The sequence below is a fragment of the Mauremys reevesii genome, linkage group 16 (genome assembly GCF_016161935.1).
Source record: "Mauremys reevesii isolate NIE-2019 linkage group 16, ASM1616193v1, whole genome shotgun sequence".
Taxonomy (NCBI): Eukaryota; Metazoa; Chordata; order Testudines; family Geoemydidae; genus Mauremys; species Mauremys reevesii.
In genome coordinates this window covers 5857560-5880476 of record NC_052638.1, presented here as the reverse complement: position 1 = coordinate 5880476, position 22917 = coordinate 5857560, and the positions used below count along the sequence as shown (strand labels likewise).

The window sequence follows — 22917 nt, the reverse complement described above, 5'->3', positions numbered from 1 at the left end:
CCTCCTCGCTCTACTCTGTGTCTATACTATGGTGCCATAGCGGTCTTTGATAGCGCCCGGCATGTAGACGCCTTCCTGAGCAGCACATCTCTCCCTCAGGAGCTCCTGCGAGCCCGTCACAGCTCCCCGTCTCCACAGACGTGTGATGCCAGGAGGTTGGCAGGGCTAAGCATGCCGCATCCACAGTCCTGCGCCGCCTATCGCCACCCCGCGGCATGCAGCTTCCCAGCTCCCTGCTGGGCCCATGCTGTACTAACTACCCAGCACCGGCACTTACACTGGGGCACCGTCTTCTTCATCTCCTCGCGGATGGTCCTCTCCAGGCGATTGCACGCAGCAGTGGAGAGGGACTGCGAGAGCTGCTGGGACAGGTGCTCCTGGAGCTGCCCGTTCCGCTGCTGCCCCTCTGTCAGAGCTCGGTCCAGCCTCCGCTCTGGAGGTCACACATTAAGGAGCAACAGCCTCCAGGAGATGCCCTCTCCGATCCCGGCACTCCTACCCCCTGGTGATGGGCACTGGCCAGACACACTATCTCCTGCACCACTGCGACTTCCAGAAGAGCCTGCCTGGGCCTTCGGTAACGGGGGACTCCAGGATACGGCCGCGTTAGATCTTATAACCCCACCTGCCAGCAAATAGGTCACCGGAGGGCTCAGGGAAACAGAAAGCAACGACGTTTCCCTCTTGCTCTTCAGAAAGGATCAAGAGCAGTAACTTGAACCAGGGGCAGGGCAGGCTGGTCAGCAACCCCGCCCAGCATCCCCCCCACCCCCGCCCCGGGGCCCTGCCCCACATCCCCCCAACCCCGCCTTGGGACCCCCACAGCTCTTCTGGTGCCCCCCAACCCTGCACCACCCCTGCCCCGGGGCCCCGCACAGCATCCCCCCAACCCCGCCTTGGGACCCCACACAGCTCTTCTGGTGCCCCCCAACCCTGCACCACCCCCGCCCCGGGGCCCCGCACAGCATCCCCCCAACCCCGCCTTGGGACCCCACACAGCTCTTCTGGTGCCCCCAACCCTGCACCACCCCTGCCCCCGGGCCCCGCACAGCCTCCCCACCCCTGTCCCTGGGCCCCACATCACATCCCCACCCCCGCCTTGGGCCCCCCCACAGCTCTTCTGGTGCCCCCAACCCTGCACCACCCCGGGCCCCGCACAGCATCCCCAACCCCGCCTTGGGACCCCCACAGCTCGTCGGGTGCCCCCCAACCCTGCACCACCCCTGCCCCGGGGCCCCGCACAGCATCCCCGCCCCGCCTTGGGACCCCACACAGCTCTTCTAGTGCCCCCCCAACCTCGGCCCACAGCACCCCCCATCCCAGCCCTGGCACCCTTGAGCAGTGACTGCTGAACTCTGAGGTGGTTTTATGGTGTAGACATATGGCTGCTGGGACTGATGGGAGACACGTCTCTCCTGCAGCACCGCTCACCCCAGAAGGGCCGGCCCTGTGGCACGCTGGCCCCAGGAGGGGTTTGCCAGAAGGATACGCTCTTGTTCTTGCTGCGAATCAATCACTCGTTCCATGTGACCCATGAGGGAGCTCTGCACAGCATCCAGGTGGTCAGTGAGTCTCTGCATTAGTTCCATCTGGTTCTGTCTCAGCTCCGTGAGCTCCCTCTGTTGGCTCCGCAGCAGAGACATCAGCTCATCCTGGCACTCGGCGCTCACCTGTTCGCAGACAAGGCAGACAAATGATACGCTGTGACACCACTGGCCACCGCATCGGTACTGAGATCAGAGGTCAGCAGAGAGCCTGAGCCCCTGCTAGGGAAACCCAGGGCCGGTTCACCCACCACTTAAGCCCAGGAGCAAAGCTCAACACAACCAGGATATGATTCAGGGCCAGTCCCAGGCCTCAAGGAAGCCAAGTGGCAAAATTCCCCCCATCTCCAACAGGATCAGCATTTTGCCTTTACAGGAGCACACTGATGAGACAGCAAAACACACCATGTCCCAGGTTCCCTCAGAGATTGAGCTGATTGGGAGCGAACCTCGCCCAGACCTTCCCAGGCTAACTCCAAAGCTTTTGCTCCCCAGAGCCTAGCCCCCTCTCGCTGGATCCCTGCAGCTGCTTACAAGACTTAGAGGATGTAGGTCTCTGCTGGCAGAGAAGAGGAAAGCCCCGGATTTAAACAGCTGACCTCAGGCACTTATGATGGAGCAATGCATTGTTTGGGGGGGAGGGGGGGGGTGCACCGCCATTCACTGGCCAGCACCATGGCACTTCCTCTACCTCAGGAGGGGAAGTGGCTCTGGCCAGCTCCATGCCTGGAGGAAGGGGAAGTTATTTTGGAGAAGTTCTCTGGCCCATATTATCCTGAAGCTCAGACTAGATGAGCACATTGGTCCTTTCTGACCTTGGAATCTACGGAGGTGCTTCATCCCCATCAGCTGGAGCCAGGCTTTAACCTAGAGGGAAGCCATCTGAAAGGCCAACCCGGCACTACAGACAGCAGACCCCACTCAAGAGGCTGGCCGAGCCCTCACAGTGTTCCAAGGGCATCCCAAGGAGTCCTACAACATGGTCCCAGCACACTCTCCATTGGACACGGAGGTGCTACCAGCAGAGATAAGGCGCTCTAACAGGCCAGAGCTGCTCTGCCCTAATGGGGCTAGGAATGCCTCGTTTTCCCATTGCTGGCGCACTCAACGTGATTTCTATTCCTCTCATGCAGGAGCAAATACCAGAGCTGTGGCTGAGCAGGTTGGGACTGGAAAAAGGAGGACCATGTATATGCGAATCAGATGTGGTAAGCTGCAAAGGAAGCCGCCGATTTCACCAAGTCTGGGCACCCCTCTCAGACCATCTGCAAGCCCCAGAGCTAAGCAAGTTCTGCAGGGCCCTAGTGAGCAGCGAAGCACAGCTGGCATGCCCTGCCTGCTCCTGCAGCACAGGCCCCAGGCTCTGCAACAGGCTTTCCTTTAAGTCATCAGCGAGCTGGCTAACAAGCAAGCAGGTGATGGAGCGTCGGATCCCCATTGGGACTAACCTGGCGATCACATGACCTCGGGGACTGGGTCACATCCCTGGAATTGAAAGAAGAGTTACCATAACCATGTGAATTGCACCCAGCCCGGGGTCAGAGTCTTTCACCAGCACAGACTGAGCTGGGTGTGGGCTTTTGATTCCACCTATAAAACTCTCACCACCCCACCATCTGCCCCCCTTTCCTCTCGTTCCACCACCAACACAAGAGCACCAGGAGGGTACAGAGTTCCTGTTGGCACAGAACTGTATCAAAGCCAAGAATTACCACCCCTAGTGAGTAACACTCAAGGGACTCCCCTACACTGCTCCTCTAGATGGGCTGGTTTGACACAGGGCACCTACTGGGCCTGGCCCTTTGGCTGCCGGTCACTGGCTCCCCCGATGGTCACGCAGCATGAGCACAGCCTAGGCTGCTCAGCCTTGACTGAATTTGGGGGCAGAGAAGTCACTCCCCTCACGTTATCTGCCCAAACATCAAGGGGGCAGTTTTCTCTGTTTCTTATCGGAAAAAAAAAATCGGATGCACATTTTGAAGTTCTCAAAGAGTGCCTGTAGTGACTGTCTGGAGCCATACGCTGCAATATGGACTGAACAAAGAAAACACGGACTTGGTTTGTTAAGCAGGAGAGACCGGTTTGGCTCCTGCAAACCCATGACTCCGTGTTGAGCCAGACCTGGCAGGAGGGAGGCATGCACTGGCGGCTCACAGCCTGGGTGGCCCACAAGCACTACAACTGTCTGACGAGGACTGGGGCACGGCAGGAAAATGGCATTTCCCAGCAGAGATTCCTTGTTCGCTGCCTCCTTCTCCTGCAACCAGCAATCCAAAGCCCCAGCCTATGGTCCGCAGCCACCACATACACAAGGACAGCGCCAAACCAGTCCTTGGAGCCGTATGAAAGCACAGGGGTAGAAAGCCACTTGCAGAGGTTGCACTGATTTTCCTGTGCACAGGACGTAGCACATTGGACTGCGCTACCCGATCACCCTTCAGCTGGTCAAGTTTCAGCCAGAGCACATTCATAGGCTCACGTTCCAAACACAGACGCAGCAGGCGGGTGCCAGACGTTACTGCATGCGGCCACTGTGGTTGGGCCTAGAAGCCCCCAGATCAGAGCTCTGTCATGCTGGGTGCTGGAAAACATTTAGAGAATGACTGTCCCGAAGGAGCCTTCCCTGAAGTGCGGCAGCACAGCTCTGCCATGGGGCAGCACAGGAGTAGAAACAAGGCCGTGTACCCCTCCCATCTCATTGTCATGAGCCTGCCCCCCACAAGTTCTTCTGAAGCCTGTGCTGGGCCTGCAGCCCCTCTGGAAGGGCAGGACAGAGCCCGCTCCCATGCCGCACTCTGACTGGGCAATGCAGCACTTACACCAGGGCTGGCGGGTTTCTCAGATTGGGACCCTGTGCTGCCAATCCCACAGCTGTCTGCCCTGGAAGCCCAGCGTACCCGTCATCTTTCTTGCCCTTCCGTTTGAGCTTGGGCGAAGCCCGAGGAGACACCTTGGCTTTCCAGTCCTTCACAGGCAGCCGCTGTGCAGATGCTTTGGCACCAAACCCACCTGATGTAGACGCCAAACTTGCAACTTCATCGTCATGGTCACTGCAAGAGAAGACCAGGGAGAGGCGGTTGCTAGCTGTAGTGGGGAGAGCCAGCCCGACGGGGCTTCAGCCACCCTGCCCTACAGCCGCCCAGGTCGTCAGTCCAGAGGAGTCCGCAGGGCCCAGCATGAAGCGCTCCACCGTGAGCCAAGGAACCAGGCTGCTCAGATCAAGATGAAGCATGGCATGATGGGACCTGTAGTCTCTGCATTAGGCCGGGCTGCAGAGGCCTCTGAGTGCTCCCTAGTGTGGAATTCGCTGACTCAGGAGGGGACCAAGCACAGCACCTCTCAAGCTGAGAGGCTGAAGGTGCCATAACCCAGGGAGTCCAGGCAGTAACTGGACTCCGCACCGATGGGGGGCTGACCCTGCCAGGCCTCTGGCTGCAGCTCTCCCATTGAAGGCAGTGAGAATTCAGCATGTAGGATCAGCCCCTGGGGGTGAAGGGCGGGTCGTGACTGGCAGGATCTTGGAGAGCACAGCACTGCCCTAGGGTACTCTTCATCTTTAAATTCAAGGGCTGGGCTCCACCAAACAGTGCCCATTAGGTGGTTTGCACTGATGACTGGACTAAGCGACACGAGCCACACTCTGTCCACGTTCCCCTGAGCAACTCAGCGAGCACTCTGACCCTGAAGAGCGTAACCCAGGTGATAGCATCTTGCGAGGCTAGGACTGGTTTCACGGCCTCCCTCATGCCAGGGCTGGCGGGCAGGAGGCAAAGCAGACGAAGACTTGCCAAGGGCAGAGGCACAGAGTCCATGCTGGGGACATGAATGGGCTGCGCGTGCTGGTACCTTTGCTCCGCACTGGCATCCTGGCTGTCGTGCTGCAGCAGGTGGTAGCTGTGCCTGTGATAGGAAGAGCTCTTGTGCTTCTCTGCAACGTCATCCCTTGGGCTGGGGGAAAGGGAAACGCCATCATGAAAACATCTCCCGGCCTGGTTATCTGCACAGGAGTGGGCCCGCTGACAGCCCACACTGCCGGGGGGGTCACAGAACCAGTGGGGTCTGACAGCCGGGCCCTGGCATAGTGGGTGCCTAGGGATCAGATGCTTGGGTGCGATCACCCCCACCCCCCTTCAGAGCGTGGGCGGGTCTGTAGATGTCAGGTCAGTCTGAGGCTGCTAAGAAACTGCACAAGCTCCTAGGCCGGAGAATGGGCACCAGTGAACAGGAAGCAGCTGGCAGGAACGCCCCGCTGCTCTCTCCCAGATGCAGGTGGTGCACTACGGTACAGTGCGTCCCCCAGCCATTGTATTTTCACCTGTCCAGGGGAGTATTTCAGATCCCCAGACTCTGTATCAGTGGTAACAGCAAGAGGCCATTGCCTGGACACTGGCGTGTCTGCAGAATGCAGCAAGTTACAAGGCCTGGAGTTGGGGACCAGGAGAACCAGCCACCCTGGCAAGACTTTTCTAAACTCGCACCCTGGATCCAGACAGTCGATATGTGGGACACAAGAGCAGTGTGGAGCTCCAGGGTGGAAGGACGGCTGCGTCTCCTGTAACTCGGGGGAGCGGTGCTGGAGGCTGCAGGGCTGGCCCTGGGAGGTGCTGCCTCCCAATCTATGAGAGGCCTGGAAACAAATCATGACATTCTGCTCCACTCCTGCCAGAGGAGGTAGGTTCTGGCCAGCCCAGACATTCCAGACCTGCAGGGAACAACCCCAGCTGCTTGGGCTGGAAGAGTTTGTCTTGGCTACACAACCCTTCTCTCGGGCTACACCTCCATGCTTCCCAGCTTGGGCAGACGTACCCTCAGACCTGCATCAATCACAGCTACTCGCTTCAGGGACTGTTTGTTTGGCGCCTCTGTTACTGCTGGTTCTGCAGAGCCAGCCCAGTCACAGGTGAGAGACTCGTCAATCTCGTGCACTGGCAGAACTGGCTCCCGAGTGTCAATCAGGTCCCCCAACAGGGCTGCACAGGTGTTGCCAGGAGCAGAATTTGGCCTGCACAACCTTTATTCTGCTGGTCATGCACAAGATGGAAAGCCCCCAGCTTGACTTTGAGAACCCAGGGTAAGGGTGCGGGGCTGGCAGCTAGAAAAAGGGTTAAGGTGCTGAGCTCCTTCGAGCCGGAGTGGGCAAGAAACAGGCGCCCCCCTGCTATCCTGGAGTCCCCGTTGCAGAGTAGGGGTGAATGTTAAAACTGGCCTGGAGGTGGGGGACAGTGATGCTGAGCCTACAAAGTCAGGGTGCAGAGAGAAGCGGCTTATTGGGGCTCTGAAAGGAGGGACGGCCAAGGCCCTGAAACACCCATTTTCCACCAACGTGCCAACTGGACATGGCTAAGAACGTGCCCCCGAGTAAAGCAGAGCAAAGCTCGCCCAGCCGGTTACCTGTCTGCTATGCTGTTCCGGGTTTCCCTGGTGATGTCGGGGGCTGCTGGCCACGGCTGGCTCACGACGCTGTTGGAAGATGCATTTTCCTGAGTTAAAGCCGTCTCCAGTAACGAGGGTGTGGTCAGCCTGTCCACCTCCACGGGGGCCATGTCCAGGGAGTGCTGGCTGTGCTCGGAGCTGTGCCGGTTCCTCGGGGACAGCAAGTGCAAGGCCGAGGCGGCTGAGGCCATGCTGTCCGCATGGTGGTTGGGCTCCAGCACCTCTGCAGGGAGCCCGGCCGGGGCGGCGGCAAAGCTGCGCTGCAGCGTCTCGGAGGCGATCTCTGGGATATCCTGGGACATGGCCGTGGAGGCTGAGGAAATGACGTCCGGGGAGCGCTCACGGGTGGGTGAGGCCTGGGCTACCACAAGGGGCTCCACTTCCTGCAGCTCCAGAGCCAGAGGGGGGTTTGCTGGAGTGACCTGACCAACATAAACAAGCCAATTTTCACTGTAATGCAGAGACCCAAACCACATAAGCCATGTCAAGGACCCTCAGCACCTCATGCCAGCCAGCCTTCAGGGGAGAGAGCAGCGAGGGCTGCTCAGGAGCCAGGCAGATGGGGGAGGCCCCCGGATATCTGGGCCTGATTGCATTCTGATCCTTTGTCGCTCCAGCACCCCTACCACCCGCCAGCACAGAACCAGCTGTCCAGCAGGACAGCTCTGTCCTTCCTGTGTGCTGTTAACTCCATCGGGAGCAGCATTCACTAACCGGGGTCACACTGCATTGAGGGTTTGCAAACACTTCAGCGCATAACACCACCAGCTCCAGGGGACTGCACAGGTGAATCACGTACGTTAGTGCCCGCAAGACCAGGTCTAAGATTTCACGTTTCTCTCACTAGCTAAAGGGGCATCATCTTAAAACACCTGTTTCCAGTTGAAGATTTCATGCTGATTGTTACAAGTAACATCTAAACTCTCCAGAACTTAAAGAGATTTGAGGAAATGTTCCTCTTTCCGTTTGTTTTACTGGCTACAATCAATTTAACGGGGTCTTTCCTACAGAAGCGGGGCAGACACATTTTAAAAGAGGAACTTCTTGTTGTAGGCCCAAAACACAGGCAGCAGCAGACTCAGCTCGGATTTCAGTGTAATCCTGGTCAGGAAATGGACAATGTCAGAGCAATCTGTGTTTCCTCTGAGTGGCTGGTAGCTTTCCCTAGGGGGCCTCCTTGACTCCCTTCCACCCAGTGACAGGGTCTCCTAGCACAGGGAGTGACTGCTCCTAACGTCGCTGATGGTGGAATAAGAAGTGACCCTGTGCTAGAGATGCCCCCGTATTTAAAGCCATGACTTTTACGGACAGGCAACCTGCGACGACACGTGCTGGCACAGCAGCGCCTTCCAGCCAAGAACAGGAACCAGACCTGCTAGCCACTCAAATGGGCCAGCAGGGGCACCCTGGTGCATTCCAGCTGGCAGAGGATCATGGAAAGAAAGGGACAGTTACCATGTGCCAAAAGCGGAAGGTGGCAACAGTGCTGGGAGCCTTACCGGGACAGGGGCCTTCGGGGTCAGCTTGTCAGGGAGTCCAGGGATAAGGACTGAATGGTTCCTAGGACTTGTCTGGAGACTGCTGCCACTGCTGCTCAGCGTGAGGCTGGTGTCCAACTGCATCTTTGGGCTCAAAGTCAGGTCCTCAGATGGCCTATACAGAGAGATGGAACGAGCTGAGCACCAGATTCCGTAGGGTTGGTTCGGGCAGAGCCCCTGAGCTCAGGAACTGAGATTCCTGCTGCACTTGGTCAATGCAGGAGTGCCTGGCCCCGGTTTACCCAGCGTCCCCGAAGGTCTGTGGTTCCTACTACCCAATGGGAGACCTTCCCTTGGAGTGACCACTCTTCCTGTTCAGTCCCTAGTCTAGGAAGAGCTTCACAACCTTGCTAGAGGGAATCTGTTAGAATCCAGGGGGTCAGATCCTGAAGGGGGGGAGGGGGGTCCCAAAGCGGATGGAGCTCACTGTTCTCAGTGGTGGCAGATGACAGAACAAGGAGTAATGGTCTCAAGTTGCAGAGGGGGAGGTTTAGGTTGGATATTAGGAAAAACTTTTTCACTAGGTGGGTGGTGAAGCACTGGAATGGGTTCCCTAGGGAGGTGGTGGAATCTCCTTCCTTAGAGGTTTTTAAGGCCTGGCTTGACAAAGCCCTGGCTGGGATGATTTAGTTGGGGATTGGTCCTGCTTTGAGCAGGAGGTTGGACTAGATACCTCCTGAGGCCTCTTCCAACCCTAATCTTCTATGATTCTTCTATGAACTTCTAGTCTAGCCCATCTCTGGGGGAGGAGAACAGGACACGACAGGATTGGTCCTTGCCCTCCTCTCCCAAGCGCTGAGGCTTCTACCCTATTATACTCTTCACCACCAGGAAGCTGTGCCTGATATTCAGTCTAAGTGTCCCTCAGGCTCCCAGTAATGCCTCTCTGTCCTTGGGGTCTGCTGCCTTCACTGCTCACAAACCGCAACATCCCCTTCGGAGGAGCAGGGAAAGCAACCGAGCAGCGGTGCAATGGGAGAACCTCTCCAAGGCAGGAAACAGAGCAGGCTGCCTCTGTGCCACCCCGGTCTCCTGAGGCACAGGGAGGGAGGCAGGTTCGGTCAGCGCTGCCGTAGAGTGTCTCTCAGACGCCTGCAACTGGAACCAATTTGTAACCCCAGCCTGCCTGACTCGGCTGGGAAAGACACGCGCTCTGGCTCCACTTACCTGGGCACAGCAGGGTCAGTGACGGAAGCGCTGCTCATGGCTGTCACTGCAGTCAGGGAACTGACGCTGCTTCCGGGCGACATGGCAATCTAGCACACAAACAGAGCCATGCTTTGAGAGGAGGCTCTGCTGCTAGGCCTCTTCCTGAGCAACTGCTGGCTCCCTCCACAGTCCTGCTACGGAGTGTGCAGAGGGTGACAGAGACTCTCCCAAGGTTCCAGGTGTGCCTAGGGCACCAGTCAAGGAGCGGGCCCCTTCGTGGCCTTTGACAGAACTGGGAGTGAGGTTTTGGAGACCCAACTGCGGATTGGATGGAAAGGCCCTTCTGGGGTTTGCTCCTTTCCTCTCGAAGACGCTACTTGCTTTCCCTGCTGCAGAGCACTCACAGGTGGAGTTCGGCAGGGCTCAGCCCTGTCACCCATCCTGTTCACACACACGCAGCTGCTAGTGGAGAAGGGGCTAAGCTGTTCCACTCAGATCTACATCCCCTCGTCCATCCTGGATAGCGTAGTCCCTGGGCTCTCCCCGCACCTGCTACAGGAACAGACCTGGATGGAAGCCAAGTGGCTTGGCCTTGACTTAGGTAAGTGCTGCCAACAGGTAGAGAGAAGCATTTAAATGAACTGATGGGGGACTGCTGGCCACCTTCTATGGGATGGGTATGTCTGACCATTGCTGTTACAGTTTGCAGTGTGACCCAGGGACCTCTTGAGTCCAAGTGGCAGAGGGCAAAAGGGGTGCATAAGGAATCTCCTGGGTCTGGTATTTTCATTCAAGTTCACCAAAGTGTGTCATGTGAGATCTCTCATAAAACCCTGTCTCACACTGGGCATCAATATTATTGCAAAACGTGCCTGGATGGTATGTGAGGAGTTACGTATGTATACTGAAAATTAAGTTCTTAAAGTCTGTGCCTAGGGACTGGTCATCAGCAAAGGTGAAAAACAGGTTTTCCTCCAGAGAAGAGCTGTTTCTCCATTTGTTTCCACATAGATTAAGTATTGGATGTAAGTTCACTCACGAGTTTGAACCAAATGCTAAGGATGGACCGTGGAATCTTCCAGACAAGAAATTAAGAGGAAGAGGTAACCTGCAGGAGTTACCCTGTTTAGGGGTAGTACAACGAACTTCCGAAACTCTAACTAGGAGAGTGGCCAGGAGTGGCTTCAGGCCTTGGTTTCAGAACCATTCCAAGTGTCTGCCCAGGTGTAGACAGACAGCTACAAACCTTCCATATGAGACAGGTTAGAATCCACACTTCTAAAACCAGAACACAGTGGTCGAGCTGCTCAATGCGGCAAGCGGTGCCATGTAGCCATTGTCATGCTGGCATCACACCAGCCAGCCCTCGCTGCAGTCTGAACGCTGGAGACAACACGCAGCACCAGACAGGTCACCCAATGACATGCACAGCGACCTGGGAAACATCTCCAGAGCTTTTGCAGGCAGACAGGGGAGAATCTTGTAGCTCACTCCTCACAGCCAGCGTTATGCATCAGCATGAGGCAGTACATCTGGCACCAAGACAGAGCAGCACCCCAAAGTGTCAGTGCGGCACGCTCCAGAGACACCTCACAGACCCATGCTGCAGAGCTATTGGTTCTACACGTGATGGAACACTGAGGGAAAGCATCAGATCCAGTCTGTTTCCTCCTGCTGCCCCGGCAAAGCTCCGATACACAGATACATGGAGGAAACAAACGGTTTTGGATCGCTGAAGACAAGAGCCCGAGCCCAAGAGCCCCACCTTCGCAAACTGAACCACCACTGGGATGACTCCCCCCGCTAGGGATGAGAGCGCGGAAAGGCCTATCACAGTGGAGCACGGTTCTGGGGTTCATTCCCTGGTACGAGACACGTCGCAGAAGTGAAAGCAAAACCTGAGTCGTCTCACACAGAAGAAAAGGCACAGAAATGATTCGACTGAACTGTGCACTCTCCAGTGGCTTCCTAGGCTGCACACGTGCCCTCTGTCATACTCCCTAATTAGGTTGGCCTTGTGGGCACTGCCAAGAGTTGGGGGAGTGACGCTGTGCCCGCTGGGGCACTCTCAGCCATTTAGCAACGTGGGGCTTTTCCTTGCTACTTGGCCAGAGAAGAGTCCTAAAAAATGGGCTCGTACCTTCAACACGCCCAAAAGCCTGCTGGGCAATGGTGCAGATTCCCCGGCACCTCTAAAGCAAGCCAGCTCTGCAGACAGAGTCCTCTCTGAGCAGCCAGCAGCAATAAAGACAAGCTCTGGGGAGCACACCCAGGCCACTTCAGAGAGGGGCAGTCTTTGCACAAAGCCCTTGGGAGATCTCCACCCCACAAGCTAAACCCCACAAAGCAAGAACATGCTGCCACACCGCCAGCTCGCTGGTTTGGAGACGGGTCTTGCACCAAGGATGCTCAGGTCCCATCTTCCTGCTGCTCATTGCAGGTCTCTCTCAGCATGAGCTTGGGTCAGCCTGGCATTTTAAAGGTGCCACAGCCCATGCTGCTAAGCTCTGGGCTCCCTTCCTCATTACTGTATTTGCATCTCAACCCCGCGAGAAGCAGGAGTACTGCAGTTTCCTCCCCAAAAGAACCCTTGCAGGAAACCTCTGGGATTCAGGTTGTTTGGTCCTAGGAGCCAAGATTTCCTGGTGGACTTTCCATAAACCAGCTGCAAAGGGTAAGAAAAGGCTAAGAGCTCTGAGCGCTTTCTATGCTTTGTACACTAGATTATCTGGACTACCCGAGTCAGCACAGCCCAGGTGGGATTCCTCAGAGCGCAAAATCCCAGAGCATCCCCTACATTCCCCACTGGCTCCACCCGTCACACCGGCTACCTGCTGAAGAGATGTGCTTGGGGTCATGAACGCATCTGGGGTCATCAGCTTGGGTTTGGCATCGTTGGAGAGGGCAAGAAAATCCGCTGGCACAGGCAGGTCTGCAATGCGCCGTAAGTCTGGTTGGGAGCCATGGACGGACCCCTTCTCCGATCCCAGCCCTTCTGTGCCCAAGTCAGCCAGATGGTCTGGAAACGCTTCAGACAGAGATGTACCAATTAGAGCTTAGAGAGCTTCCAAAGGCGCCAGGCAGGAGGGTTTTATTCCTGCAAAGCACGAGTTATACCACTTCCGCCAGCCCAGGCGCCAAATAACTGAACTGGAAAGCCCACGGCTGGCACGGTCAGGGCACGGAAGCAGCCTGATGGAGGAGGAACAGACTCACGGCTTTTGCCAGAGAAGAGGGCGCATGTGATCCACACGCAAGCTTCCCTGCAAATGGGTTTGAGTGGCACAGCAGCAATACAGGGCAATACACGCACCTGGGGCCAGCCTTCAATCCCTCCTCTGCCCTCCTCACCGAGACCTGTCCTGCCTGAGCGCAGCTCCTCCAGGAGGAAGTCCCAGACCAGCCAGAGGGGGCACTACAGAGCACACAAAGCACCTCCATCGCTCAACATGCTCTGTGCTCGGCCTCAGCTCTTTAACCTGCCAGGCCTCCCACGCCCAGCTCAGCAGTCAGGATGCCCTCAGGGTAACAAAGTCAATCCTCCAAAGGATGCCAGGAGCCCACCAAACATCCCTTCCAACCTCGCTGAGGCTGCCAGCAATGATGGAAACATGATGCCGGGAAGCTCAAAGCACCAGATGGTTCTGGCCAGAACCCCTGACTGCAGGGACTTACCAAAATCTTCATGGGAGCTGTGGGGAGGGATCGGTGCAGCCATCTCTGGACTATGAAGAGGTTGGAATCGGATCTGCACATCCTGCAGGGCCCTGTAACATTCCAAAATGCTGGGTTAGTTCACACATCAGCCACAGAGCCGGAAATCGCAGCCATTCCCCTTCCTGGAGCTGGTCCTGGAAAGCGCTTAAGTATTTTCTGCCTATTAAGGACCAAGTGGGATTCCCCAGTCAGTGCTGGCCTGCCTCAGCTCAGCCCTTCCTGGGCTGACCACACCTGAAAGCTGTCCAGACTCAAGCCCCAGGCAGCCACATGGCAGGTCAGCACTAACCCAACCAGTCCTGGCCCCCAAGTCAGCAGAAACGTTCAGCTGCTGACACATTGTGCAAAGGCTCGGAGCTCGAGAGTCCACAGGCAGCATTTTAAACGGAGCAAGGAAGAGACCTAGGACCCACTACCCAGTCAGGCCAGAGGCCTCCCATGCCAAGGATACTCTCTGTGTTGACTGCTCCAGGTGGGTTTCATACCGAGAGACAGGCCTGGGGGAGTGTGCGGGAACAGTGGGTGATGCCCCCCCCGCAAGCAGAGAACAGCTAGTGAAGGAGCGCACTGGGCAGCACTGGGACGAGCAGGACAGCTGTCCAAACCAAGCCCTACGCACACTCACTTGGTGTGGACGCAGAAGAGCTTGATGAGCACACCCGCCGCCGATTCGACAGCTCCAGCCCCCTGAGCACCTTCTGGAATAGAGACAAGAAATACGAAGTGAGCTGTAGCATGGGGTGCTGCACACGTCCTTAGGCCTCAAACTCTCGGGTAGCACAGGGTCTGAGGCGGAGCGCTCCCTTGTGCTCATTCAGATCTCAGTGAAACGGCTCTTAAAATCCCCTTGCACTCTTTTGGACTCTGCCCCTGCTTAAAACAGCCACCTCCTGCCTGTGCACTCACACCACACAGCTCCGTGGGAATGCCCCCTCCGCTCCCCCGAGCGCCATGCCAGAGGTGAAACAGAGGCATCTGGAGGGATCCCAGTAGCAGTCACCCAGCGATCCTAAGCCCTGTGCCCTAGCCACGAGCCCATCCTCCTCCCCTCAAGTCTGTGCCGCCCTAGGCAGGTCCGTATTGTTCTCCAGCACTGCCAGCTCATTGAGGGAGTTTCTCACCAATATATTCCAGCCATGTCACGAGGAAGCAGCCCCCAGAGCCTCCTCGGAAACAAGGGCTGGCTGCCCCTCACTGCTCACCTGTGCTCAGGCTGTCGCTTTCCTCTTCAGCTGGGAGGACCTCCGTGTGCCGCAGCCGGCAGCGGCTCACCACCTGGATGCCGAAGCTCAGGACCGGGTGGGTGAGGAGGAACTCCGAGATGGAGCTGAAGTAAGCTCTGCCCTCCTCCTGGTTCTGCAAAAGCTCCATCACATACAGGACCTGGAAGCAGAGCACCAGAAACACCCTGCAAAACCCAAGTCGCTGGGGCTTTGGCAGCAGACTGCCAGGTGTGGTCAGAGAGTTCTACAACGAACCCACCACCAGCCTTCCCCTTGTACCCAAGAGTAGCTCCCACACAACCTCCCAGAATGCCACACACAGCTTACAGAGCCAGGCAAAGCGCAATGTATGCTGGCAAGTGTAGTCCCCACGAGCTGCCCCTCTCTATTAGAGAGGTACCTGTCTAGGTGTTTGTCACCCATCATCATGGGATCTAGATCTGGCTACAATATGTCCCATTTTTGCCAATTGCCAATGCAGCATCCCAATGACACCTATCGTTAGTGATAAAGTATTAAGTTTTAATTAGCTTAACAAAACCTTAAGTTCCACCGTCTAAATTCTGCCTCCTCCCTCCCATCCCAGCAGCCTTCAACAAAGCGATCAGAGCGCATCCGGGCTTGCTACCCCAGCCCAGGACATCAGGGCTCAAGTCCTGCGTAAGTTACAACTTCACGGACAGCACAGAAATCACAAAATTAGCCCAATACTGTGATTTTTCCAGCAGCGGGAAGCTGGAAGCAGGCAGGTGGGTCAGGAGGGGGCAGCATGGTGCTATCCTGGCGGGGAGGAGGAGGAAGCATGTCTCACCACATGGCACGGGCCAGCCCAGCTGAAGGCACTCTGCAGTGAGCTCTGACCCAGGCCACACCTAAGACTTCCTGTCCAGCTAGCGGGGGGGGGAAGGGGGACAGCACTGACAATGTGGCGATTAGGAGCCCCAGCCCGTCTCACCCCACAGCAGCCCCCGAGTAGACACTCTGGGAGCAAGACCAGCTCAATCCCTCCACCGTAGCCACCCCCGCTGCTGCTTGCACACAAGCAGCTGTGGGCGGGAGCCCTGCCCTGGCAGAGGGATCGGGCTGGGGGGAGGGATACTGGTCTCAGCTCCTCACCAGCCTGTGCTGTCTCCTCCGGGTTGTGCTGGGGGGTGGGAGGGGGCTCCTAAATGCCACATTGTCAGTGCCACCCCTTTCCCCCTTCCAGCCGGACAGGAAGCAGCAGTGGCAGCCTGGGCACGGAGCTAGCCTGGCCCTGATCCCTGACCCAGCTTGGACCGGCTGGCACCATGTGATGAGACAACTGACCTGCCACCTCCCCACTGTCCTCCAGAACGGGACCGGCCCACTAACTGCCCACAGGCAGCCATAGCCTTAGCAGGGATGTCTGCTTCCACCTGGTGGCTGTTGGAAAAATCGCAGCAGTCTGGGGGGCACTCAGCCACCCCGATATCCGATGAAACTCGAACATTCACCTGCAAAGCTGCTGAAAGTGTTTTTTAAAAAATCCACGATTGTCACAGGGCCCCAAACTGGACGCATAGAGGGGAAGAAGAGAGCCCCTGTACTGGGCTACAGCACCGGCGGGGCTTTCCCACTAGATATCAAGGCCGCCCCAACCACCAGCGAGAACCAACAGACCTCTCAAAGCAAAGCAGAGTCTCTGCTCTGAGATAGCTGTGCTGCTGCCAAGCAGTGGTTACTTGGCATTGCTCTCTGTCCTCCGAAAAGCAAGGAGCTTAAACATGAAGGGAAGCCAGTGTTTTTCCCTCCACCCTGTTACAGCAGAGTACATCTGATCCCCCACGCTGAGAGCTCTGCCACTAGACAGGCACCCTGGGGCGGAGGGGTTAATGACAGAGCACGAGCATCTCTCTGAGTCACCCGAAACATTACAGCACTTGGGGGTCAGTTTCCTTTTCCAATGAGAATTTTTACTTTAACACCCGCATTAATCCTGCGCCTCGCTCAAGGCTCCTTTGGGCCCAATCAGCACCAGCAGAACTATTCTCCACCTTACAATGAAATGGTGCAGGCCAACTTTGCTTCCTCTCAGCAGCGAGTGCAGCCAACCCCGCCACAGTTGTGGTGGCGGCACAGGAGTCCCGATCTCCCTCCACCCAGCGTGGCTGAAGCAGCCAGTAAAGTGGGAGCCACCTACTTTTCTCTGCACGTCGCTCAGTATCAGGAATTCGGCAGAGAGGTCCAGGCAGGCTTTCAGACTCGGGGGAACGCTCTTGGAACTGAAGATGTCAGGGGAAAAGCTGGGTTCCGCAACAGGAGAGAATACAGAAGGCGAGAGCCATTAGCACAACAGAAAGCCTCTGTGGCACAGCATTCCAGTTCGACTAAGAGCAGCGTAGCACAGTGCCGGTCAGATGTTCCGCTGCCCCCAGTAACCGAAGCGATGGAACCCCATGCAAACATGGGAGGTGAACTGGCAGAACAAAATCTACCCTAACTATGGGCCTAAAGTGTTTAAACCCGGGATGCCAGGCTAGTAAGAGGAGGGATGCTGGGATTGTGTGCTAAAACACAGCCTAGCAGCTGAGAGACCAGCTGGGCAAAGCACACCACCACTGGAGTACCGGGTCACCATTCAGCACTCAGCTGCGTTCTACTCAGTGGGTTGCGGAAGGGAGATTCCAAAGCTGGCTCTCACGTCTGCATCCACTGGAGCTGCTTCCAAGGTCCATGATCCCCCAGAAGACAGAAGCTGTCATAACTATAAAGGGAAGGAAACAGCCCTCCTGTGTACAATACGATAAAATCCCTCTGCCTTTAGACAAGAGATAAGACATGCATCTACTTCAGCTCTACTTTCCAAGCAGCTAAACAGGAGAAAAAAATAAAATCTTACTGGCTTTTGGTTCCTTTAAAATACCACAGCTGCTCACCATGTTAAGGTTCCTTCCCCACTTTGAACTCTAGGATACAGATGTAGGGACCTGCATGAGAATCTCTAAGCTTAATTACCAGCTTAGATCTGGTTTTACTGCCACCACCAAAATCCCTTAAGAGTTAATTGGGAAACCCTGTCTACCTTCCCCCCAGAAGCCTTGGATCTGGTGAACACAGATCCAAACCCTTGGATCTTAAAACAAGGAGAAATTAACCATTCCCCCTCCTTTCCCCCCACCAGTTCCTAGTGAGTGCAGATCGAACTCCCTTGGATCTTAAAACAAGGAAAAATCAATTAGGTTCTTAAAAAGAAGGCTTTTAATTAAAGAAAGAAAGGTAAAAATTATCTCTGTAAAACCAGGATGCAAAAATAAATAAAAAATAAATAAATGAATGGAGATACTCTATCTCATAGAGCTGGAAGGGACCCTGAAAGGTCATTGAGTCCAGCCCCTGCCTTCACTAGCAGGACCAAGTACTGAGTTTGCACCAGATCCCTAAGTGGCCCCCTCAAGGATTGAACTCACAACCCTGGGTTTAGCAGGCCAATGCTCAAACCACTGAGCTATCCCTCCCCCACAACTTTACAGGGTAATCAGATTCCTAGAGCCCAGAGGAACCCCCTCTAGCCTTAGGTTCAAAGTTACAGCAAACAGAGGTAAATTCTCTTAGCAAAAAGGAACATTTACAAGTTGAGAAAACAAAGATAAAACTAACACGCCTTGCCTGGCTGTTACTTACAAGTTTGAAATATGAGAAACTTGTGCAGAAAGATTTGGAGAGCCTGGATTGATGTCTGGTTCCTCTTAGTCCCAAGAGCGAACAACCCCAAAACAAAGAGCACAAACAAAAGCCTTCCCCCCCCCCAAGATTTGAAAGTATCTTGTCCCCTTATTGGTCCTTTGGGTCAGGTGTCAGCCAGGTTACCTGAGCTTCTTAACGCTTTACAGGTAAAAGGATTTTGGTGTCTCTGGCCAGGAGAGATTTTATAGTATTGTACACAGGAGGGCTGTTCCCTTCCCTTTATAGTTATGACAGAAGCTTTGTGGGGGATGGAGCACACAGGATTGGGCAGCTGTTCTCAGTGCTGGCTGGCACCCCAGAGCAGTCCTGTGCTGCCCCAGTAACACAACACTAAGCAGACAAAGCGACAGGGGAAGAGATGCTGGAACTCTCGCCACACCGGACAAAGTGAGCAGTCATTATTTACACAGACAATGCGCTGGCTCCAGAATGCTTTCCTGGGACCCTGAGTACATTTGTGCACTACAGACCTGAGCAAAGATGACCGAGTAAAGCTGTTCAGGGTCAAACCCCATAAGCCCAGCTATCAGCCATGGGACAGCCAGATCCATTTGGCCCAGAGCTCACCACAGTACTGACATTAGCAGAGGCTGTCATGTTCCTTTCAGTAACTATGCTAATTTGACACAGGAAGAGGCTCCAGGTGGGACTAGAACAGACTCCACTGTAGCTCAGACAGCCTCTTCCCCTGCAGAGTAATTATACTGCCAGGATCCTAATAGGTCCCTGAGTTCTGCTCGGACCTGTGGAATCTGCAGACTAAGCCCCGCCTCTCAGAGACCTAGCTTGCAAGTCTAGGTGCATCACCACTCACCGGACAGTTTGCAGACAGGTCCAAGAAACTGTGCACCACATCTTCAGCTCTCGGTTCTGATCCGCTCCAGTGATGAGAAACCTCCAGAAAGGAACCCTGAAGGCACACCAGAGACGTCTTGGGAAGGAATGCTGTAAGAAGGCATAGCCCCTCCCTGCAAGCACCTCCTGCAGGAACACTGCTCAGAGGCTGCCTGTGGCTAAATGTGGCCAGTAATGTCCCACACTCCCAGGGCTGTTTCTGCACCATGGGCAGGCTAGAACCTTGCATACCTTCTGAGGCCCTGTTCGCCAGAGAATCAGTAAGACCCCACCCAAATGTCAGAAAGGGTCAGAAGCAGGAACTACGACAGAAGCTTGAGACAGAGTAAGCCAGGCTAGGCTGACCAACAGCACTAGCCTAAGTGTATCATTCTACGTAGAAGCACTTTCATTGGTGAGTTCTCCACACCCAAGAACTGACTCTAAGAATAGGACAATTTTGCACTGCCTCACTGAGCCCCAACTACTCCCAGGTCAGAGAGAGCAACTCATTCCATACAGGACATGGTCCGCTTGCTGCTACAATAGCTGAGTACTGTGTGTGTAAATACAATTACAAGGATCCTGTCTTAAGCCCATGGAGCTGAGGGTTTGCTACACCCAGCGGCTCAAAGTCCAGGACCAAGACTTACTCCGGGTCTTGTTTTTTGTGATTATCACAGAAGAGCAGGCAGGAGAGCGGCCTGCCGTCATGGGGCTTCCATTCATGCAGGCACCTAGGAGAGAACCAGAGAGAAGAGGGGACAAGTACACCAAAACTAGCAGAAACAGAAGGGCTCTGAACAATTCACAGCCTTCAATACTCAGTCACCGGTCTGAACTGAGCCCAAGTCAGCAGTGATCAAGAGTTATCGCCTGATGGCAGTTTGCTGGCCTGCGTGAAACAAGTCCAGTTGGCAGTGGACAAGGGACTTTGCCACAAAAAATACCACAATGATGGGCATCTGCATGGAGCATCTAGAACCAGAATGGATAATGGAGATTGAGCTCTGCCTCTCGGATTTCTGTGGCAGCAGTTCAGCAGAAGGACGTTTGCTCTGCCACTGCCCGGGCCGTTCCTGTTCTATGGACAGGACTTCTGTCTCCAGGGAGAGCAAGTGAACCTTTCACCAGCAGTAAACTAATTCTCTCCCCTCCCCCATTTTTTTAGAAGTGCTGAGCACATCCTACACTACTCAGCAATTCTAAAATGCTCTGTAGTGCTAGGGTGCTGTATAGACATTAGTCCTACAGGTCCTCCTCATGGTCTGAGAAGGAATCAGACAAGGAATCCCCAAGAGCTGAACTTCTCCGTCTCAGCTAGGGGAAGCTCCAGTTGTCCTCTGTTCCACGACCCATCCCTTCTTTTCTGCTTTTTAAGTTACCTTGGCTCATCTTGCCCCTCTATGTAGATCTGCCAGAATTTGACATAGCCGTCGTGGCTTGCTGTGGCCAAGACGGTCCCATCTGGCGAGAGCGCTCCCTCGCTCAGGCACTGAAGAGGGAAGAGGGAAGCAAACCAGTCATTCCACGTCTCCTCAGGAAACCAGAATTTAACCATAGAGAAAGTGTGACGGGGCAGGGTGCTAAAGAGAAGCCCGTGAGTGAAAGTAATCAGGGGTTTATGCCCCCACCAAAGAATCGACAGGTTTCCACCCCAGGTAATAATCCCCTTGTCCAGACAGCGAGTTAAATATGCTTGGTTGTGCTGGTAGGCAACTGAGGCTCTCACCTTTCTTAAGAAATTCATATTAAGAGCACATTTAATTTTATTTCCAAATCTTTTTTATCTCTACTTCTATGATCATTAACTTATACACAACAGCATCAACTTTGCATTTCCCGCTTCTGCCAAGAGTTAAGTAGAGAGAAATATACAAGTTTTTGGAACTAAACAGCCAAAATATTAAATTGTCCCACCCAAGCCTGTAATTCTGATCCAACCTAAAGCTTTACAGCAAAGAGTGTACTCGCCGCTTAGCCTGATGGAAACTGCCAACAAAAACACGATAAGCAGCTTCCATATAACGAGAACACACCCAGTCAAAGGAAATGTTCAAACACTCATTACAAAAACTTCCCTGTGTTACTGACACTGAAAATGCATCACTTACCTGTAACTGGAGGTTTGTTGAGATGTGTGGTCCCTATCTGTATTCCACACATGGGTATGCATGTGCACCATATGCCTAAATCCAGAGATTTCTAGTAAGCAGTGTCCGTTGGTCTGCACATGTGCAGTTCTCCTCATGCTCTGAACCAAGGATATAAAGGGCACTGCGGACCAATGGCTCTCCAGTTCTTTCTCCCACCGCAAATCCAGTTATGATCTGCAGCAGAGAGACAGAAGGCAGGTAGTGGAATACAGACAGTGACCACACAGCTTGAAGAACCTCCAGTTACAAGTAACCAACCTCCATTTCTTCTTGGAATGATGGTCCCTATGTGTATGCCACATGTGGGAGATTAGCAAGGGTAGTGATACAGGAGGTAGGTGTGAGGAGGCAGAAGTGATGGCTGACTGTAACACTGCTGTCCCCACAGCTATATCTGTAAAAGAAGACTGGACCAAAGTATAACAGCCTGTGAAGATGTGCAAGCAGCTCCGGGTAGCCACACTACATATCTTCAGTAGAGGTATGACTTGCAGCGCTGCAGCAGAGATTGCTTGTGCTCAGGTGGCATGGACCCTCACCCCCTCTGGGGGACAGGGAACGTGAGCTAGTTGGTAGCAAAGGATAATGCAGCCAGAGATCCATTTAGAAAGTCTGCGCAGATACAGCTTGAACCCTTGATCTCTCTGTTATGGTAACAAAAAGTCTAGGTGTCCAAGTGCTTTTGTTCTTTAAAGATAAAGGACCAGTGCTCTTCAGATGTTCAGAGACTGAAGTGTCCTCTCCTCATCAGAAGCATACGGTTTCAGAAAAAATATCGATAAGCGGATTATTTGACTCAGGTGAAACTCCTTGTTCTGTCATCAGGTACCACTGAGAACAGTCTAGATCCATCCTCTTTGGAACCCCCTTGCAGGTAGTTGAAAGCAGCTATCAAATCCCCCCTCACTCTTCTCTTCTGCAGACTAAACAATCCCAGTTCCCTCAGCCTCTCCTCATAAGTCATGTGCTCCAGCCCCCTAATCATTTTTGTTGCCCTCCGTTGGACTCTTTCCAATTTTTCCACATCCTTCTTGTAGTGTGGGGCCCAAAACTGGCGTCACCAATGTTGAATAGAGGGGAATGATCATGTCCCTCGATCTGCTGGCAATGCCCCTACTTATACAGCCCAAAATGCCGTTCGCTTGTTGCCAAGAAGGCTCACACTGTTGACTCATATCCAGCTTCTTGTCCACTGTAACCCCTAGGTCCTTTTCTGCAGAACTGCTTCCTAGCCATTCGGTCCCTAGTCTGTAACAGTGAATAGGATTCTTCCGTCCTAAGAATAGTAGTTAGAGCAGGAATTGGTTGATAAACTGGATTTCCTTGTACAATCTGCCTGTCAGAAAACAGGTGTTGAGGAATGGGAAGATGGTAAACCAGTTTCTCCTCATCCAAGCTGCTAACACTGGGGATTCCTTGTCTGATTCCTTCTTTTGTAAAGACTCTGGGTGTCGTAGCTAGACCGAATGGAAGGACTCTGACTTGATAATGGTTTTGACAAAGGAAGAACTTGAGGACCCTTCTGAGGGATGGGTGAATATCTATGTGAAATTATGCATCTTCCATGTCAAGAGCCACGAACCTGGTGCCGTCTTCCAGAGGGGATTACTGATGCCAA

The 22917-nt window shown here is 54.5% G+C and overlaps 1 protein-coding gene across 2 annotated transcripts in view; it reads right to left on the bottom strand.

The window, feature by feature from the left end:
* EDC4 (enhancer of mRNA decapping 4) overlaps positions 1-22917 on the bottom strand; it is a 55392-nt gene that overhangs the window by 8321 nt on the left and 24154 nt on the right. The window contains exons 8-23 of one of the 2 annotated variants that reach the window (XM_039502531.1): positions 20529-20638; positions 19797-19880; positions 19124-19219; positions 16766-16868; positions 14584-14764; positions 14007-14079; positions 13340-13431; positions 12496-12692; positions 9683-9771; positions 8477-8630; positions 6936-7399; positions 5391-5492; positions 4442-4594; positions 2993-3029; positions 1490-1670; positions 278-433 (exon numbers count right to left, since the gene is read on the bottom strand). In XM_039502531.1, the coding sequence (XP_039358465.1) occupies positions 278-433; positions 1490-1670; positions 2993-3029; positions 4442-4594; positions 5391-5492; positions 6936-7399; positions 8477-8630; positions 9683-9771; positions 12496-12692; positions 13340-13431; positions 14007-14079; positions 14584-14764; positions 16766-16868; positions 19124-19219; positions 19797-19880; positions 20529-20638 (2272 nt within the window). The remainder of the gene's footprint in view (positions 1-277; positions 434-1489; positions 1671-2992; positions 3030-4441; positions 4595-5390; positions 5493-6935; positions 7400-8476; positions 8631-9682; positions 9772-12495; positions 12693-13339; positions 13432-14006; positions 14080-14583; positions 14765-16765; positions 16869-19123; positions 19220-19796; positions 19881-20528; positions 20639-22917) is intronic. The other variant, XM_039502532.1, reaches the window with a different exon arrangement.